At 38.3% G+C, this 19,398-nt stretch overlaps 1 protein-coding gene across 2 annotated transcripts in view; it reads right to left on the reverse strand.

Moving 5' to 3' along the window:
• Igf2bp3 (insulin like growth factor 2 mRNA binding protein 3) overlaps positions 1-19,398 on the reverse strand; it is a 141,442-nt gene that overhangs the window by 10,883 nt on the left and 111,161 nt on the right. Inside the window, exons 7-10 of one of the 2 annotated variants that reach the window (XM_047561024.1) lie at positions 16,770-16,904; positions 14,881-15,003; positions 12,862-12,997; positions 11,228-11,353 (exon numbers count right to left, since the gene is read on the reverse strand). In XM_047561024.1, coding sequence (XP_047416980.1) covers positions 11,228-11,353; positions 12,862-12,997; positions 14,881-15,003; positions 16,770-16,904 — 520 coding nt within the window. The remainder of the gene's footprint in view (positions 1-11,227; positions 11,354-12,861; positions 12,998-14,880; positions 15,004-16,769; positions 16,905-19,398) is intronic. The other variant, XM_047561025.1, reaches the window with a different exon arrangement.

Consider the following 19,398-nt stretch of genomic DNA (forward strand, 5'->3'; position numbering starts at 1 on the left):
GGTAAATTCAGGTTAAGAGAGAAATAACCGATGAGGGAGCAGGGTATATGGCAAGATTTGTTGAGTCTGCTGTTTCAGGTGCTGTGCCTGAACTCATGCATACCTCATATCTGATCCAACTAATAAAAACTATCAACATTCTCATTTAAGAGATGAGAAAATGGAATTGGAGAGGTTAAGTCATTTGTCCAAGGTCACATGACAGGTGGTAAAGAAAGGAGTCAAACGTGTCTCCTAAACCATGTTCACAAAAAACCACTGTACACCCTTTCAACAGATATAGATGAGCCCTGAAATATGTCCAGAGTCATGGAAAATATAGATAACCCTCCTAAGAGCCCAAAAGAACTGTCATTTGAGGTAGGGTTGTTTTCTCTGGTCCTGTCACTCTTCCCTTGATTTAGTATGATTTCCTGTGAGTCAAAAAAACAAAAGTGTAGTTGGCAAAAGCTTAATTAAACCTTTGATCAATGTGCTAAACAGAGCATGCAAAAACAGTACATGCACAAGTTTTCTTTATTGTGAAGAACAAAGATGACTACAAATTAAGAATGATGTTCTACTAGAGTAAGAAACAAAGCAACAAGGTTTGTTGTCTCGGCTACACACACCCATATTATAGACTTTTAAGACACTTTGCAACCTGATGACTAAAGAGCTCCAGTACCTATCTTTCCTGACAGTTCATTTTCCTGCTATATCTGAGGGTGGTTTTTAAAGGCCTTCAGAGAGTTGTTTCCAGTTTGTCGCCAATTCATAAAATAGTGCAATTGAATTTTTAAATATAAATCTTTGAACCTGTATAAATACTTCTAAGAATTTATGTAAACAGAGGGCACAAACATTTAAAACTCACAGATTTTCCAAATTATTGTGCCAGTTAATTTGTGTTATGATCGATTAATAAAAGGGGAGATCATTTTAGTACGAACCATGTTTTTCATTTTCATGAAAAGGAAAGCAATGTATGAATCTGGACCCTATGCCTAGTTTCCTATAAATGAAAACCATTTGAACTATGTTGTTTATCTCTTCCTTTATCTTCATCCTTCACCATATGTATTAAGAGTTAACCCAAAATTCAACTTCAAGAAATATTCCTGACCTACCTTCTCTGATCACTGGAGTTTGCTACTTCAGTATATGTGCACTTAGATAAGCTAATTAAATTTCTGTTATTTATAACTTGATGAAATTCTTTGGTCTTCCCCATGTTTTCCAGGACAGTGTAACACACTGCAGGCATTAACAAACTTCTCAGTTGAATTAAGTCCCCCTGTAGCTCTACAAGCATTTTTAGAACAAACTAATAAGAAGAGAATTTATTTGCCTTCCCACTAAACTCTGAACTATAAAAATTTGTGATAGGGCCCTGTCCTGCACAACTTGGCCGAATCACTTCTATTGTTTTTTATCATTGAAAGACACCAAATAAAATTATTTCATTCTTCGATACTTCCAAGTCATAAGCCTCTAGTATGCTGTAAGCCTCTAGTAAGCCATTTCTCAAGTCCTTGCTTATAACTGGACTAATCAAGTAAATTGATGCTGACATTGATCACAAACTCTGCTCAAATTTAGTATTATTGTCATTCTAGTCCTACAAAGACCATTAAGTAAATCATTTTTTTTAAAGCAGGGTAGGATCTAAATATTTTTATCTTAAGAACATCCAGAACATGTTCTATATAATGCAGGCATACATTTTGTTGTAGTTATTGTCATGGTAATGAAAAAGGCCTTTTTAATGAGTAAGGCTGAATATCATGTGTAACAAGCTCAACTCTACTCCATAATACTTCATCATGACTATGTGATTACTTCTTGGGCCTCATTCCAGAAAGAATTTTATGGTGTTTACAAAATACACATAACCTAAAAAGATAAAATAATGGAGGGTGAAGAAGTAAGAACATAGGAATCTGAGCAGTAAATTTAAGACTATGCCAAAAATGCTGTTATTATACAAATTTGGCTCTAAGCTTCAAATTTTAAAAAATGATAAATCAGTTGTATGACTTACCAAATATAAGAGAAAAACAACATTCATTTGCTTATTAAAAACTTCTTTTCCTGGTACTGATCCCAGAGACCAGCTTCTAAATCTCCTTAGAAAACAGTAATTTAACAGGCATTATCCTCAACAACATTCTTAGAGTAGAAGTGCCAGAGGCTCAAAAAGCACAGCCTGAGCATGTGGCCCAGTCGAGAAGACATCAAAGACGGCTGCTATGAGAAAATTCAGGCAGAAACAAGGCTGAAGCCTCAAAAGCTAAACCAAAGCAAAACAATCTTCCTGACACAGTGATGAAAGACTACCATGTTTTTGTACTGTTGTGGGGTGGAAGTAAAAAAAATGATAAATTCAATATGAAGATTAAGAATAAATTTTATAAGAAATGTGTGAAGCTTTGGAAAAGGAAAGGTAGTCAGGAGAGAAGGATTGAAAGGACCAAAATAGAAAAGGTAGCTCTCTGAAGAATCAATACACACATTTAGAATCGGCTATACTGGGATGAAAAGAAGCAACAGACCTGTCAGTGGAAAAAGAAGTTAGAAGGAAACTCATTTTCTGGAGTCATGTGTACTTTTGGCAAAAGCAACTTAAAGAAAAGTTGCCTTATCAGATGTTTAAAGCTCAACAAAGACATTTCTGATTGTCACCCAATTTCCTCTGCTACAACTTCATATCTACCAAGCACCTCCCTGGCCATAAATATTTTTCAAGGAGATTTTTCTCTCAAGATACTAGATAGCTCACATATGCAACCTGTCTACTTGACAATCTGGCACGATTCATTCTTGTGTGAAATTCAACATAGTAAGTCATGTTTCCAGGATTTGGACACCCAAATAAACAGAAATTATTTTTACCTACAAAGCTAAACAGCCAGAACAATGGTTATGAAAAGCCTGTGAATTTGAGTCTCAGACTTGCGGGGAAAAAAACCTTTATTTTTTAAACAATTCTTGCATCTAAGGTGACATTCAGTTGTACTGCCCTGAACTTTTCTTTGTAAATCCTTTTCATGATGCATTCTTTGGGGGTGAATGATATTCCCAGGACCCAAGCTGCTTCCCAGTGGATTTCTGCCAGATACCCATCGGCAAAACTTCCTTTGGACTCCTTGGCAAACTCTATGCTATAGCTTGAAATAACAAGAGCAAAGCTGCTCAACGGGAAGTTTGCATAACTGGTGAAGTCTGCCAATGAGTCATTCCTAATCATCTATCGTGAAGAGATACAAGTATGAGCAAACAGTAAGGTTAAGTGTATTTACTTTATGAGGAACAAAATCTAAAACATCACACAGGCATAGAGACATGCATTTCAGCCACAAGATCAGCCTCCAGGAACCTGGACAGATGCCAACACTTCCTTTTAGCTTGTTCCTGGGGTTTTTTGCTTTTGTTTTTAAATAGATTTTGGTCTGAAAATGAAACTAAGTTTACTCAATTCTATAACCTGAACAAAAATACTGAAGTACTTAAAAAGAGAAAAAAAAAAAAAAAAGTTCCTCCCATAACTATAAGTAACCAAAGTCTCTTAGAGATAACCAATGTATGCAGTGAGTTATTGAAAACTGTTCTACCAAATAGAAAATTTGGGGGGAGGGGTGCGATACTGGGAATTGAACCCAGGGGTTTTACCACTGAGCTACATTCCCAGGTCTTTGAGACAGGGCCTTGTTAAGTTGCTGAGGCTGGCTTTGAATTTGCAATCCTCCTGCCTCAGCCTCCTATGCTGCTAGAATTAACAGATGTGCACCACCACACCCAGCAATATTTCATTTCTTATATTATGTATAACTATAATATACTAATGAAAGTGTAAAAAAAATTAAAATTAAAAAAGATTGATCTTTCTTAGCTCTATCATGGGCAGAAAGTTAGCTATTTTAAGGCTACACAACCTTTCTGGGAATTTCTGGGAAGACTCCAAAGAGACTATAAGGATGGTGGAGACTGCCCCTGGGCTTACTTCTGCCAGCCCACCTGCACACTGCCAAGACCATCCAACGAGGCAGTGTGCACTATGCCAACTCCAGCTCTTCTGCTTTACTAGCTGCCAATTCCCTTGTCCTGACTGTTTTAGCATTTCTGAAAGGAGCATTTCCTGTCGTTTATAAACTAGAAGTTTGCCAATTAAGTACTGTATGAGCCAGCTGCCAGGCAGGAATTAGAGACTTTTTGTGTGTTGGAAGAACCAACTCTTTGGCTCTATTGGAAAAATCAACCTGGCAGGTTTCAGGAAAAAGAGAATATTGTGGCAGGATAAGCGGGCAAAGTTCTGGAATGAAACAGAGGCAAGGCATTATCCAAAGACAAGATACAGCATTCTATTTTCATGTTACAAAGCAGGAATGAGTAAACATGAGTAAAGAAATGAAACCATTCTAAAAGAGTATTTCTGAAAGAAATAGTAGAGTCAGTCTTTCTTTGGAACATTTAGCCATCAAAACCTAATTCTTGGCAGGCAGTATCCATTTAAAATAAAAGTAGGGGTTCACCCTTAATGTACAGAATGTAAAGGACAAGATGATCTTAAAGTGATATCACAATACTGTTCTTCAGCAAGAAGAAAAACTCAAAGGGAATGTAAGAAACAATAAGCAAAGATATTGATGAGGAATTGATGAATTTAACCATTGCCTTAAAAAAAAGTTTATATGTATTTTAAAAAGAGGTGATTACTAGGTAGACATTGTTTTAGTCCATTTCTTCACTGGTATGACCAAAAGACCTGACAAGAACAATTTTAAAAGGGAAAAATTTATTTTGGGGCTCACAATTTCAGAGGTCTCAGTCCATAGGTGGCTGACTCCATTCCTCCGGGCTAGAGAACATCATGGCAGAAGAGTAAAGTGGAGGAAAGCAACTCAAGACATGGCCATCAGGAGTAGACAGCGCTCCAATGGACAAGGACAATATAGATACTTCAAAGGCACACCCCCAGGGACCCACGTCCTCCAGGCATACCCTACCTGCCCACAGTTACCACCCAGTTAATCCCTATCAGGGGACTAATGCTCTGATTAGGTTAAGGCTTTCATAACCTGATCATTTCACCTCCAAACCTTCTTGTATTGTCTCATATATGAGCTTCTGGGGGATGTCAAATAGCTAAACCATACCACACAAAATAGGTAAGTATAGCAGTCCCCCATTCTCCAGTCTTAAAACTGTGGACAATACCAAATCCTGCATGTTCCATGCTTTTCCTACATGTATCTATCTATCATAAAGTTTAATTTATAAATTAAGCACAGCTAGAAAGGAATAACAATAAAATAGAATAGCTTTAATAAAAAGTTACGTGAACATGGTCTCTAAAAATCAAGAAAATATTAATATTTTTGTACCACCGACTGCAGGTTAAGTAAAACCATGAAAAGCAAAACCACACAGGAGAGGGAAACCACTGTACCAGTGATACCAGTTTAGAAAAAGAGCAAACCTAAAAATAGACAGTGAAGGCAAAGTTATTCCAACTATGTACTCACAGCCCCTGCCATGCAGTTACATACTAAAACACAACTCAATGTTAAAGAATTATTTCCTTAAACTTTAAGCCAAAAATTACCTGACAGTTACTTGAAAGTAGAATTTACTGTAATTAGTATCCAGAGACACAATGTAGTTCCCCGAATATTGGTATTTACCATTTTTTAAAGATGAAAACAGCCTGTGGGAGTGGAATCTGGAACATGTGACATGCAACTTTCTTCTCTAGAATTAATCTAGATCCTCTTCTTCGTGAGAAGAATTTAAATTTGCTTCTTCCCCTGGGCTCTGGGAGGTTCCTTAAATAGTAATACTGCTAAGTGGGGCAGAGTCCAAGAGGTGCTCCCAACATCTGTCCTCCTTTAGTAACAGACCTGTGTTTAATGGGCACATTTCTGCCCTCTCATAAAGTGCCAGCTTCGCTCACAGGTAGATAAGGCAGCTGTTTTCTGGTCAGGACAATGCCAGTGGGAGTGGAAACAGCTGTCCTTAGGTACTGTCCTTAAATGATGTCACCACCAATGTTGATCTTTTATGCTTCTCACTGACTAGAATTAAACCCAGTGGCTGGAGCTTGATTATCCTGGGCCAGGGAAGGGCATGCTTAGCAGAGAGCAGCACTAGTCCTAGAAGGCAGACAGAATCATCACCAGCCCCAAACAGTCTGTACTTGAACTCTCATGAAAAACTCAATTTACCCACATAGGTTTTTGGTCTCTATGTACCTAAGAGTTGGAGTGACAGGTTGCCCAGAGTTAGAGGGGTGAGTTCATTCACTACTCTTTAAAGTAAAACATACATCAAGGTACAAACCAGTGGAGGGCATCTGTGCTTATCCCTAAATGTTTTCTGACATGCATTGGTGTTGACAGGAAATATTCTTGCCACCATTGAAGTCCTCTCTGCAAGACTATAAACATTCCTTGTAGAACAACAATTCTTGACTGTTATGGGCCAGGCTACATGGGCAATGACCAAATAGCCTCCATTTTGCCCTGAGACTCCATGTCATGAAAGAAATGTTGCTCCCACGAGAAAGTTTCACCTCTGCTTAGATACGCAAATGTTTCTGTTCTTATACAAGATAAAACTATTCTCTTTTTGGTACCCATTTTTCTTGGACAGTGTACCCTGTCAGAGAATGACTGTCTAGATTTTAGTAACCATTCTTTAAATTGTACTCAGCTAGGGTCATTTTAATTCTGCTTATGATTTTGGCTCTCATGATATTTGTTTATGGTTTTGAATCACAGCAACAACCATTTATGATTAGTGTACTGACATGCTTTGAAAGCTGTGCTCTAACTCCTGGAGGGGGTCAAAGGGTGTAGACTTGCAGCCTGCTCCTCTGTCCCGCCAATTGGTGAATAAAGATGGTTCCGTCTCCTGCTTTAAGGAGTAAATCGGTGATTTACTGCAATCTTGCCATAACATGACAACGAATGAGCAGCAGAAACTCCTGATGACCATCTAAAACCGCAAGTCTCCAAGCTTCTGCCTGTTCCACTGAGGTTCAGTTCATGTACATGGGCACAGGTTTTTACCCAGTTGGGACACAGAGCAGCTGCTGTTAGCCTTGGCTACCCACTGGAGTTACCTAGGGAGCTTTCCAAAGTGATGCCTGTGCCTCGGCCCAGCCCTTGGTTAAGGTAATTAATGCTGTGTGTTTCATGAAGATTGTCAAAGAATAAATGAAAAAGAAAAAAGAAAAACAATACTATATGATTTGGGCAAATGCCAGAAATAGGTATGAAACTCACTGAGTCAAAGACTGTTGAGGAAGCTGGGTGCCGTGGTGCACACCTATAATTCCAGCCCTCAGGAGGCTGAGGCAGGAGGATCATGAGTTCAAAGCCAACCTCCGCAACAGCTAGGCATTAAGCAACTCAGTGAGACCCTATCTCTAAATAAAATACAAAACAGGACTGGGGATGTGGGCTCAATGGTAGAGTGTGCATGAGTACAATCCCAGATACCCTCCTCCACCCGCCCAAAAAAAGACTGGCGGAGAAGATACACATTCTCAAAGTGCTAATGACTACTTATTCACCATAAATGAGAAATCTGACAGACACTACCTGAACTGTACAGCCAAACAGAATGGGACGAATAATGAGACTAACAATTTATTTCCTGCTGTGACTCCCTGAGGAAGTATTCCTGTTGCCCTCAATAGATATGATCTGAACCTAATAATGTGGAGGCAATCATACAAATCCTTAGGAGCATTCTACAAATCATCTGGCTATTTTCTTTTTTAAAATATGTCAATGTCATAAAAAAGAGGAGAATGGGTCTGGGAGTACTGTTAGAGATTTTTAAAAAGACTTAAAGAGATGTGAGAACTGAACACAATGCATGGTCCTTAATGGATTCTTCACTGAAGATACTATTTATGACATTATTGGGACAACCATAGGAACTCAAACATGGACAGCATATTAAATAATATTGTGCCACATTTCCTGAGAGTGATGATGACACTGGTTTGGGTTTTATAGATGAACATTCTTCCCCCACCTTTGGTACTGGGGATTGAACCCAGGGATGTTTTACCAGTGAGCTACACCCCCAGCCATTTTTATTTTGAGACAGGGTCTCCCGAAATTGTTGAGGCTGGCCTGGAACTTGCAATCCTCCTGCTTCAGCCACTAGAGTTGCTGAGATTATAGCCATGCACCACTGTACCAGTAGAGTAAGTGGACATTCTTGAACAAAGTTCCAATAGAACCATGTTCACATTAATATTCATCTACTATAAAATATTTTTAAAATATATGCCAAGAATACTAGAAAGTATTATCCACCTATTTTTTAAAGGAAAATGTAACTGAGTACATAGTTTTAACCCATTAGAGCAAAGATCTTTATCCATTGAGGAGGAAAAGATAGAAAGGAAAAAAATTGTCTCCTTTCCACTTTTAAGTTCTATGGGTAATTCCTTACACACTCTTTGAGGAGTAGGACTAAGAGAGATGAAGCTAGCAATAGGCTTAAATCTATAGAAAAATTACCAGTCATTAGTAAATGCATGCAAGATATATATAGTTTATCAGCTGCTCCAGCCTGACAGATGCCAGACAACACTTCTTCACCTTTAACACTTTGAGTAGTATCCTACAATAACTGAGGGAAATGTCCAGGTGTAAATTTGAGGATTCCATTTTATCAAAGACATATAGAATGAAACACAATGCCTACCACTATTGCACAATGAAGAGGGATGCCAAGATTGTCCTCATTTAATCCCTATAAGAACCAGCATTTCCTTCACCTGTTTAGCTAAGGTGTTCTCAGATTCTTCCTTGTTGCAATGATCCTACCTTTACTGTGGCAGCTTCTGTGTCTTCTGTTCTTATGGGCTGCTTCTAATTACACCTAATTTGACTTAAATGTCTCAGGAGAAGCAAAGACCATCTACTCCAGTGAGATCTTCCTTACATTTACTCTTGGTTTACTTTTAGTAGGGCAAGTAAACATCACTGTCTTCCCTCCTCCCAGTCTTAAAATAAAACAAAATTGTTGCTTAAAGTCACTCAGATATTTAAGATCATAAACGTGCTTCAGAAATAATTCTTAATATGGTCTTATTTTTGAAACATTCTTCATTTTTCTAATAACAAGGAACCTAATATACAGAACCATATTATCAAATGAGAAAACTGACTACATCCAGAGAATATTAATATGAATAATCTTCTATAATTTCTATATTTTAAAATAATTAGCAATTCACTTAGGAATTTTTGCTACTAAAGCATCCACATAAAAGACAGATGTCCAAGAATGTTGTTAGAGCACCACCTATAATACGTGAGGCTTTGCTGACTGAAGGCTGTCACAGAAGAGAGAGAAAAAGAGTTAAAGGGACACCGCAATTTACAAACTGGGAGTGGGAACAACAGAGCAGTTAAGTGACTTGCCCAAAGAGGAGGCTAGTTTAGGGCATTTAGCACATTAGATGTGCCCTTCTCTAGCAGAGTTACTTTATGTAATCAGTGCGCTGTAGCATATAATAAGGGTCACCACACAGAAATACCAGGGATATATCTACCCTACATTCAATCCTATGATAAATAAGTCTATTCCTAATAAGCTAATGGAAATATTAGAATTTAAGTACATATACTCTCAAATTCCTGTGTTAGCCCCGCCCCATTTTCATATTATTCAAAATCTGTAGACTAAAAATGTTTGACCTGAAAGTCTTTAGAGACTTTCATCTAGTTCAGGTTTTTCATTCTGCAGGTAAGAAAACAGATCCAGAACCAAGAACAGTTTGACCTTTGGTGACACAAACTCACAGAAGAGCAAGACTAGACCTCAGCTCTGACTCTCCACTAGACCCCTTTAGCATGAAAGTACAAATAGGTCAGCTACTTTGGAAAACTTCAGACAATGCATAATGAATCTATTCGTACTTGATATTAGTTGAAATTTGGGGTTGGCTTGTTTCTAGATGAGGTCTTGCTATGTTGCTGGTCTGGCATCAAACTCCTGAGCTCAAGCAATCCTCCTATTTCAGCCTCCTGAGTAATAGGGACTACAGGCATTGGCCACCATGCATGGCTTACATTTAGCTGAAATTTTGGTGGTTATCCTCAACGTTGTTACATGGTTTCCAGGCCTGAACATAATAGAAATGACAGGTATGAAGAGACAAAATGAAGATAAAGAGACAAAACATAGACAATCTACTAATCTGACTTCTCTGCAGAATTTCATATCAATACCATTTTACTCACATATTTTTTCTAGGCAGTGATGTAATGGAATGCTCAACCTATTCCACTTGGACATTTTTTCTGAAAGGGTGTAAGAGGCATCACAAAAAACACCAAAAGATAAAGAGAGCCAAACAAGTAGGAAGGGATGTAAGAACACACTCATGGACAAAGGACCCTAGAAAGTTGTTAAATTTATTTCACTTGAGTGTCTTCCACCAATTACGATTGAAAATGCAGCTGAATTACAAAATGCTTTCAAAAGACTTAATCAGATGTCTGCTGTGGTGAAATTATGTTCACGTTATGCCTGGTCTCCTATTTCTGACCTGAGGGAAAACACTATTCCTTTAAGACTAGATATAAAAATAAGATTTCTTATAGAATCTACCAAAGGTCATTTAATATTTGCACACACATTACAGAACTGTGAGAAAAACCAACCTAGCTCACTGACTAAAAAAATACAAACACATGGAAAACGTGCAGTCTTTCCTGACCTTTCAAAGCAGTTAACTTTCAGATGACAAAGATAAAGGAAGCCTTTTAAAAATCCTTTCCTTCAACATTTAAAAATAATCTTCCTCCCCCATAAGAGCCACAAACTTATGCTTTTTAAAAACACATGTAGACAATCCTACTATCCAAAAATTTCAAAATAGCTCCTGGTCTATTCCTTTAACTAGGGTTCAACTGATGAGAACAGAGAGCACAGAGTAGCTCTAAACTGATGACAGATCATATGGGTCCATGACAATAAGGGCAGAAACTCTCACTGCAAGAGGACAAGAGCTCCAAACACTATCAGCCTGGTGAATTCAAGGACAGGGAAAGGAAATTCTCATTCCTGAAGTGACAAAACAATCTAGTCATCTGTCCCAATTAGTAATTTTTCCCAATTAGCACTGAATCACACTACTAGTGGCAAAGAAATCTGACTACACCCATCTGCCCCCACCCCACTCAACCATAAAGCAAGCCAAGGTCAGTGATCTTACCTCAAACTGTGGGTAGGGAGGAGTCATAGCTGAAGGGGGCCCTGAGGTGGGAGGTGGCATCCCTGAAGTGGGTGGGAACAGACCCAAGGCATTCAGATTTAATCCAGGAATTAAATGTGCTTGAAGCTGCAATAGGAAAAAGGTTCTTTAATTTTACAATCAAAACAATTAAAGGAAAGTAAGTTTTGGATTTTAGATTTTTGGTTTTGTGGTGTTTTTTTGGGGGAGGTGGGGTTGGGAGGGGGTACCAGAGAATGAACCCAGGGGTGCTTTACCACTGAGCTACATCCTCAGCTCTCTTCTTTTTTTTTTTAATTAAGAGACAGGGTCTTGCTAAGTTGTTCAGTGTCTCACCAAGTTGCTGAGGCTGGCCTTGAAAACTTGGGGCTGTAGTTGCTGGGATTATAGGCATGCACTACTGCACCCAGCGGGAGTGAACATTTGTGACAGTATTCGGATCGTTATTATGTGTAATGTGTATGATGACATAAATTTCAGAACAAAGCAGATGTTCCAAGTGACTATTCTTGATTGCCCCTGCCTAGATCCTCAGGTGCCCAGGGGTTTTTCAAGGACAGGGAATATGGCCTTCCTTTCCCCCACTGGACAAAATTGCTTTGACAGAATGGTACTATCTTACATGAACTCTCCTAAGTACAGAATGAACACCTTGCATCAGCTGAAGGGGTGCGCAGAGAGCTGCTCTCTGAAAAACGGACCAGCTGCGCTGAACTGGCTGTGAAGAGATCTCTACTCCTTGTAAAACCTGGTACTCCTGGGTCTTCAAGCTAAAGACAAAGTCAGGCCCTTTGGAAATTGGGTCCCAACCCCACGTAAAATATTGCCAACCAAATCTTTGGAATGGATACAGAAGCAAGAAAGGGGATTTTAATTTAGTTTAATTTTATAAGAGCTGAATAAGTAAGGGGGAGGGTAGAACTGAGGCTTCAGTGAATCTGAAAATCTTTGTAAAAGACCTGTAGAGTTGGAATTAATCCCAGATGATTCTGAAACATTAGACAGCAGTGATAATGTAAAGGTAGGCAGGCTGTCACATGGGGTAAAATTAATATGCTAGGCTTTTCTCACAAAGGTAATATTGTCACATTTCCCTTCTATTTAATATGACAGGCCCCACTGATTAATTTGGTTAATGATTTACTTCAAAATTTTGGATGGACTTTTGCAGCATTTCATTTTCAGAACCAATCCATCCATTAAGGAATACCATAATTTGCCTTAATGATATACTACAGATTACTTTTCATTATATTCATTTATTTTGTGGTGTTGGGGTTTGAACCCAGGGCCTCACAGATGCTTCTAGGTAAGTGTTCTACCACTGAGCTACATTCCCAGCCCATAAACCTGTTTTAATAGTAACTTGATGCCAGTGCTCAAAAGCTGAGACATTTGCTAAAATCACAGACTGTGCCAAGCCAACATCAAAGACAGTGTTCTTCCCTACTAACCCAGGGTACTTGGTATGGTGCTAAAAAAAAAATAAATAAATAAAATAAAATAAAATCACTTCTTATGATGCCACCACTAAAGAGGTTTAATATCAATGCAAGGGAAAACATCTTTTTAACTATTCATCAAAATAAGCACAAGTCCTTCATATTAGAACTAACATTCATAGAAGCAATATCATTTTCATAAGACTCCCTGATTTTCTTCATTATCTCTTCCTCAGCTTTGGCACACGTTTCAACATTGCCTTTAACTGTAATGGTGCGTTCCGGATTATACAGCGTCAATTCCTGCAATCTGCAGATTGAAAAAGGACAAGATAAAGGATGGAAATTACAGAAAGAAGACAGTTAATAATTCAGCCACAGATAGCAATTAAAACCAAACCATGGAACCTGGCATTACGTAAAAGTGGGTGATCAAACACGATGGGAAATGAGTATACCCCTAAACACACGAATCCAAGCATTGCAAAGTTGCAGGGAAGAAAAAAGCATTTCACCTCCCACCCTCTCAGTAAAAATTACTGGGTGTATATACTTTAAGTCCATGTTTTAAATATAGCTTACTTCTTGACCACTTTAAAGTCAAACCATTTTCATAATTTAAAGTGAATTGAAAAGAACTGTAAGAAGGATGGACAGTTTTAGTGGAACCCAAAAGCACATAACCTTTAATCATCATGAACCTAGTCCGTACTGACCAATTCTAGGCATAATTGGCATTCTCATGCAATTGCATTTTCTGGGTCACCAAGCAAGGAAAACATATGGAAATATTCCCAAAGGACAAATCAGAAATTATTGTCTATACTTAGGTTTTATGAGTATTTTTAGAATTTAGATTGAAGAAGGCCAGAGGAAATAATATAAATCAATCCATCTCAGCTACATTTTTTTCTAATGGTTTTCAGATGACTACTAAGACAACAAAAAAAGTTCGATAGCAATATTTACAAATTCCCTGATCCTGAAGTTTCAAAATCTCCTAAAAGTTACATCTGAGAACACCTAACAAGCCTAAACTGGTCAATAGCTTCAAGTGGAAAAGCAGTATAGAGAAATTCATCATGGAAAACAGAACTAAATACACAGATTGAAAGGATATAGTAGTGTACTGATATAGCGCTCCTTCATACTCCTAGAGTTAAAATGCCCATTTTCACTATTAGCAAATGTTGATTAACCTTGAGTCAGATAATATTCCTTCTCAAACTTGCTAAAAATGTAAATTAATGAAGAAAATGTAGTCTATGAAGTCTCTTCATCTTGGACTAGTTAAACTAGTACATAATTCTAATCCAGTCTCAACTCAGCCCTGCCAAGCATTTTGTATTTTAATCTTATTGTTCTTTTCCAGTTCATTCATCTCTTCCCACCTTTTTAGTCCTCTGATGGAAACTAGGATACTCACCCCCAGAAAAAGAAACCTCTCCACATAATTTCAGAGCATTCATGGACTTCAGGTGTTGTAGCCCACCTTCAAGATGATGCCCCTCTCCAAGTTATCTGTGGTCCCTACACACATGCTGAAGAAGGCCAACTTGTTTCAACAACATTGGGAAATGATGGAGAGTAACTTTGGAGGTGCTGTCACAAAAAACACTGCAGCTTCCACCAGGCTCTTCCTTGGATAATTCCCTCAGGGAGGAGAGAGCTAGCTGTCTTGAGGACACAAGTGGCTCCTCGGAGAGGCCCGTGAGGCAAGGGGCTGAGGCCTCCCACCAACAGCCATCATCAACCTAGCAACATTATGAGATCTTGAACCAGAACCACCTAGCTTAGCTGCTCCTGAATCCTGACCCACAGAAACTAAGCAATCCATGTTCATTTCTGTCCTGAGCGGTCAAAAGTTATAATAATCTGTTATACAGCAAAGGATAATAAACTAGGTTTACATATTAGTTTTGGGAATACAATCAGAAAACACCATCAAGACCTCAGCTAGAAAATATGAACGCAAAGCATTTAGTTCTACCTGTCTTTGGTGAGAACAGACATTTCTTTCCACACAGGTTAGAAATAGACAGTAGGCAAATAGACCAAGTCTGAGAAACCATCTAAAGGTGACAGTATAGATTAACAAATAGCTGTAAAGAGGTAAAAGCTAAGCTTAATATAAAACACAAAGCTAAAAAGCAGTGTTTTGAAAGTTTAATTCAAAAACAAGGCAGCACTTACGGAGATATTGTGATTTTAGTGTCTGTATCTTGCTCAATTTTTTTAAGGTTTCTTCCTTCTTTACCAATAAGACGGCCTACAAAGTTATTATGGGCTAAAATCTTCAAGGGGATCTCTTCTGTGCTGTAGATGGAGGGGGAAAAAAAAGAGTCATCAAATCAGGAGAAGTAAACCTATTATTGAATTTTAAAAAAACATTAATTAAACATTGACTTCCTACCTACCAGATGGGAAACGTTATGCTTAGTACAGTGCTGACAATTAGCCTGCATTCTAGCAATGCGTGAATACAGGGAATGAAAAATATTAGCAATTTATTTGAATAAGAGTTAATTTTTGAAATCATTTTTTCTTTTATTCACTTCAGGGAATATCTACATAGAGGGATTCTCTTAATAAAATCCATACTCCTAAACCCTTAATGCCAGAACATAAGGCACAGATACAAAATACTGTGATCCTAGTATAAATTTCAAATACATACCTGGAGTGTTATGGTTGGGATATGAGGTGTCCCACAAATACTCCTGTGTTAACGCAGGAATGTTCAGAAGTGAAACAGATTATGAAAACTGTAATCCAGTCAGTGGGTTGATCCATTAGTGGATTAATAATTTGAAGGGCTAAACTGGGTGGTAACCGTAGGCAGGTGGGGCATGGCTGGAGGAAATAGGTTACTGGGGGCATGCATTTAGGGTTTAGAGTTTGTCCGGGGCATGCCTTCCTCTCCACCTCCCCCACTTCCTCTCTGCTTCCGGGTTGCCATGAGCTAAGCAGCTTTGCTCTTCTGTGCCCTTTCTCCATAATGTTCTGCTTCACCTTGGGCCCAGAGATATGGAGCAATGGACTAAACCCTGAAACCACAAGACCAAAATAAACTTTTCCTCCTGAGTTGTTCTTGTCAGCTATTTTGTTCAGAGTGATGAAAAGCTGACTAACACATAGAGATTAGTGGCTAATTTATAGAAGGAAACAGAAGAAATTCAACAGTGGTTACACTTTGGGGGATCAGAACAGAAAATGTTTCTGTTCCTTTTACTTTGCATTCTGTACCTTTCACAATTTCTAAGTGTGTGCACACTATTTCTCTCTCTCTCTCTCTCTATATATATATACACATACATACATACATATATATATACACACACACACACACATATATTTATCAGACGGGCTTATCAGATGGTGGGCCTTTCCCTTATTTTTCTGTATACTAAAAATTAATTATATTCTTATACTACAGCAACCATACATAATACCTATTGCTAAGAAGATATTTAAAGGTCTCTATAAATTAAGCATTGGTGATAAGGTCCCTGAGCTAACCACAGAGCCTTCCTCTGGATTCAACTTTTAGTGAAATGCTATTCTGTACACTAAATATTGCTCAGGACCCAACCTCCATTCAAAGTTCCTATGGAATAACTAAGAGTTCCAACCTGCAACACCCAAATAAATCTCCAGTTTACATTTTACACAGATTGAGGGGTTTCCTTACCTCTACACTCCCAACTGTTCAGAGATGAGGAGGAACAGAAGACAAGAGCAGAGTGCCTGGGGGCTCTGAGTAAAGGACAAGTGTGGATTTGGGGCCCTTGTCTCAGCAGAATTCCATGATGCTCCTTGGTCCTAGGTTGGCTTCCTACGTCCCCCAATTACCTTTTTCTACAGCTCTCTTCCCACTATCACTACTCACTCCATATTCAAATATGGATGAAAATGAAATATTTGAATATTTAAATGAGATTTCTGTTTCACAACCAAAATCAGTAGTGCTCATAATGATAGTATTTCCCTTTGTTTGCTGGCAATCTCCAAGAACTGTGTCATAGAAATTCAAAATAAAACATCATATAAACTTATTTTATAGGTTAGTCCTCTTTACTCACAATTTTATATCTTGCGCTTCCTTATGCATAATCTCCAGAATAGACTTACAAGCCGCAGAGGTGCCTTCAGGAGTTGAGAGTATCGTAATTGACTTCTCAGCAGCCCCTGCATTCTCTTTACGATGGACATCAATTCTGAGAGTGGGCACAAGCAGAGGGTAAGTGAGAGCTATAAGGTATATTCACAGCAGAGTATGTGATTACCAACTGTGAAGCCCTTGGACTTCTAGGGAGAGAGTGGATGACTCACTTCCCTCAAGAGCAGAAACTCTGTACCAGATGTCAACACTGATGCCTCTGAGGCAAATTTTAATTCCAGGAACGCTCCTCTCTTTCCTCAGTCCAACCAAGCAGGGATATCTTTTCATTTAGTCCAAGCTATTCATGCTTAAAGCTTCCTTTTAGATGCCGCAGTAAAAACATTTCACAGGCAAAGAGCCTGGGATTCAGACAAAAGGCTTTCTTCTGCTCTAAAACAAATAGGAGCTGGAGTGCATGCCAGCAGGATTGGAGCTAGAATCCCACAAGCCAGGTTGAACTCCTTGTTTTGCACAGAATATCCATTAGTCATGGTGAGCACATTTCACTCTACTTTCTTTTTGCAAGGCTCCTGTTTTGCCTCCTCATTCGAGGAAAAGTCTGCAACAAATAGAGGTGGGGAATGGAACCCAGAGCGAGCAATTCTACTTCAGGGAAAACCAAATGGTCAATAAATGCAAATAATGTCCGAACTCATTAGTAATCTACATGCATGCCAATTAAAACATGGTATCATTTTCCTCCAGACTTGCAAATATTTATTTATTTATTTTATTTATTTATTTATTTTTGCAGTACTGGGGATCGAACTCAGGGCCTTGTGCTTGCGAGGCAAGCACTCTACCAGCTGAGCTATCTCCCCAGCCCCAGACCTGCACATATTTTGAGATGGATAAAATTAAATAGTGAGATGAAGGGTAAAGGGACACACCCACACTTCTGGTGTGAGTACCTAGCAAATTGGCAGAACCTATCAAAGGTAATGCTCATTGTCATCGTTCACCTCAAGAATACTTCCCATAACATCTCCTACAGACAGTCTCATATGTGAGTCAAGAGTAGTGTTTCTTACTGACGTTTTAGGCCAGGTACATTCTTTGTGTGAATGGTACATGCTATGCATTGTATGATAATTAACAATATCCCTGACCTCTTCCTATTAGTTACCAGTAGCATACCCTTTACCCAGTTGTAACATCAAAAATGTCTCCAGACATTGCCAAAAGTTCACTGGGAGAGATCAATCCTTGTTGAAAACCGTGAGAATAATGTTCACTGTAGGACCATTTCTAATAAATAAGAAAAAAAGTTGGAATTATCTTTAAAATTCTCATAAGGAAGGGGCCAGGGTTGTGGCTCAGCGGTACAGCACTTGCCTAGCACACGTGAGGCACTGAGTTCAATCCCCAGTACCACATAAAAAAAATTAATTAAACAAAATAAAGATACTATGTCCATCTACAACTAAAACTAATTTTTAATTCTAATAAGGAAGAGATAATTAAAATAACAGTATGTCTATATAATTCCACTGGTTGGTTGTTTTGTTTTTGCATCTCCAGAAACTTATCCTAGGGCCTTATACATTCTAGGCAAGCAGTCTACCACTGAGCTACATTCCCAGGTCATCATAAAGCTTTTTATCAAAAAGGTGATGAGATTACAGGTACTAACATGTGTGGTCCTTGAGAAAAAAAAAGATATACCATTACATGATTTGTTTTTTTAAAAGCTACACATTAATAAATACAAGAAACAACTCCTATAAATACACACCCTAACAATGACTACCTCAAGAGTGGGATGAAGCCAGGCACAGTGGCACACACCTATAATCCCAACAACAAAGACAAGGGATGTGACTCAGTGGTAAAGCACCCTGGGTTCCATCTCCAGTATCCTCTCCCATCAAAAAAGAGAGTGAGATGAACCTTAAGTCTTTCTTACTTTTAATTTTGTTCATGACCATGACTCAATAAGTACTTAATTTTCCCTAGAATACAGATTTTGGGATAAGCAATAGCAAACTTATTCTGCACTTAATTCAAATGTACAAATTTGCATATGAGCATGATGATCACTTCATTATGCCAATCACATCAAGGTTTGGAATTCCTTTCACCGAATGGTTGGTTGAAAATTAAAACTTTACCCAGAAGTAAAACCTGTAACTAAAAATAAGGGTAATATAGAAATGTAACTAGTATGGGTTACCTAGAAATTTAAAAAAAAAAAAGTGTCATAAAAGCCCCAATCTCAGGAACAATCTTCCTAGGTTATTTCAAACCCAATCAGTGTCAGTCACTGATAACTTGTTAATATATCCCTTCTGTTTATTTCCACGCTCTGTGTTAAGGACTACCAAACTGTCATCACCTGAGAGAAGGGAATGTAACTTTGGAGATTAGGGTGGTCCCCTGGAGACCATTCCAGAAACAGAGGTTCTGATAATGATGATTAGTTTCAATGGCAAGAGTTAATTAACTCCACTGGCAGAGTTCTGCAAACAAATCATCAGATACAGCAAAAATCACTTCCCTTCTTCTCTATCCCCCACCTTCCTGCCTTAAGTAAAACAAATAGTTCAATT

This window comes from Sciurus carolinensis, chromosome 8, assembly GCF_902686445.1.
Source record: "Sciurus carolinensis chromosome 8, mSciCar1.2, whole genome shotgun sequence".
NCBI classification, from domain to species: domain Eukaryota; kingdom Metazoa; phylum Chordata; class Mammalia; order Rodentia; family Sciuridae; genus Sciurus; species Sciurus carolinensis.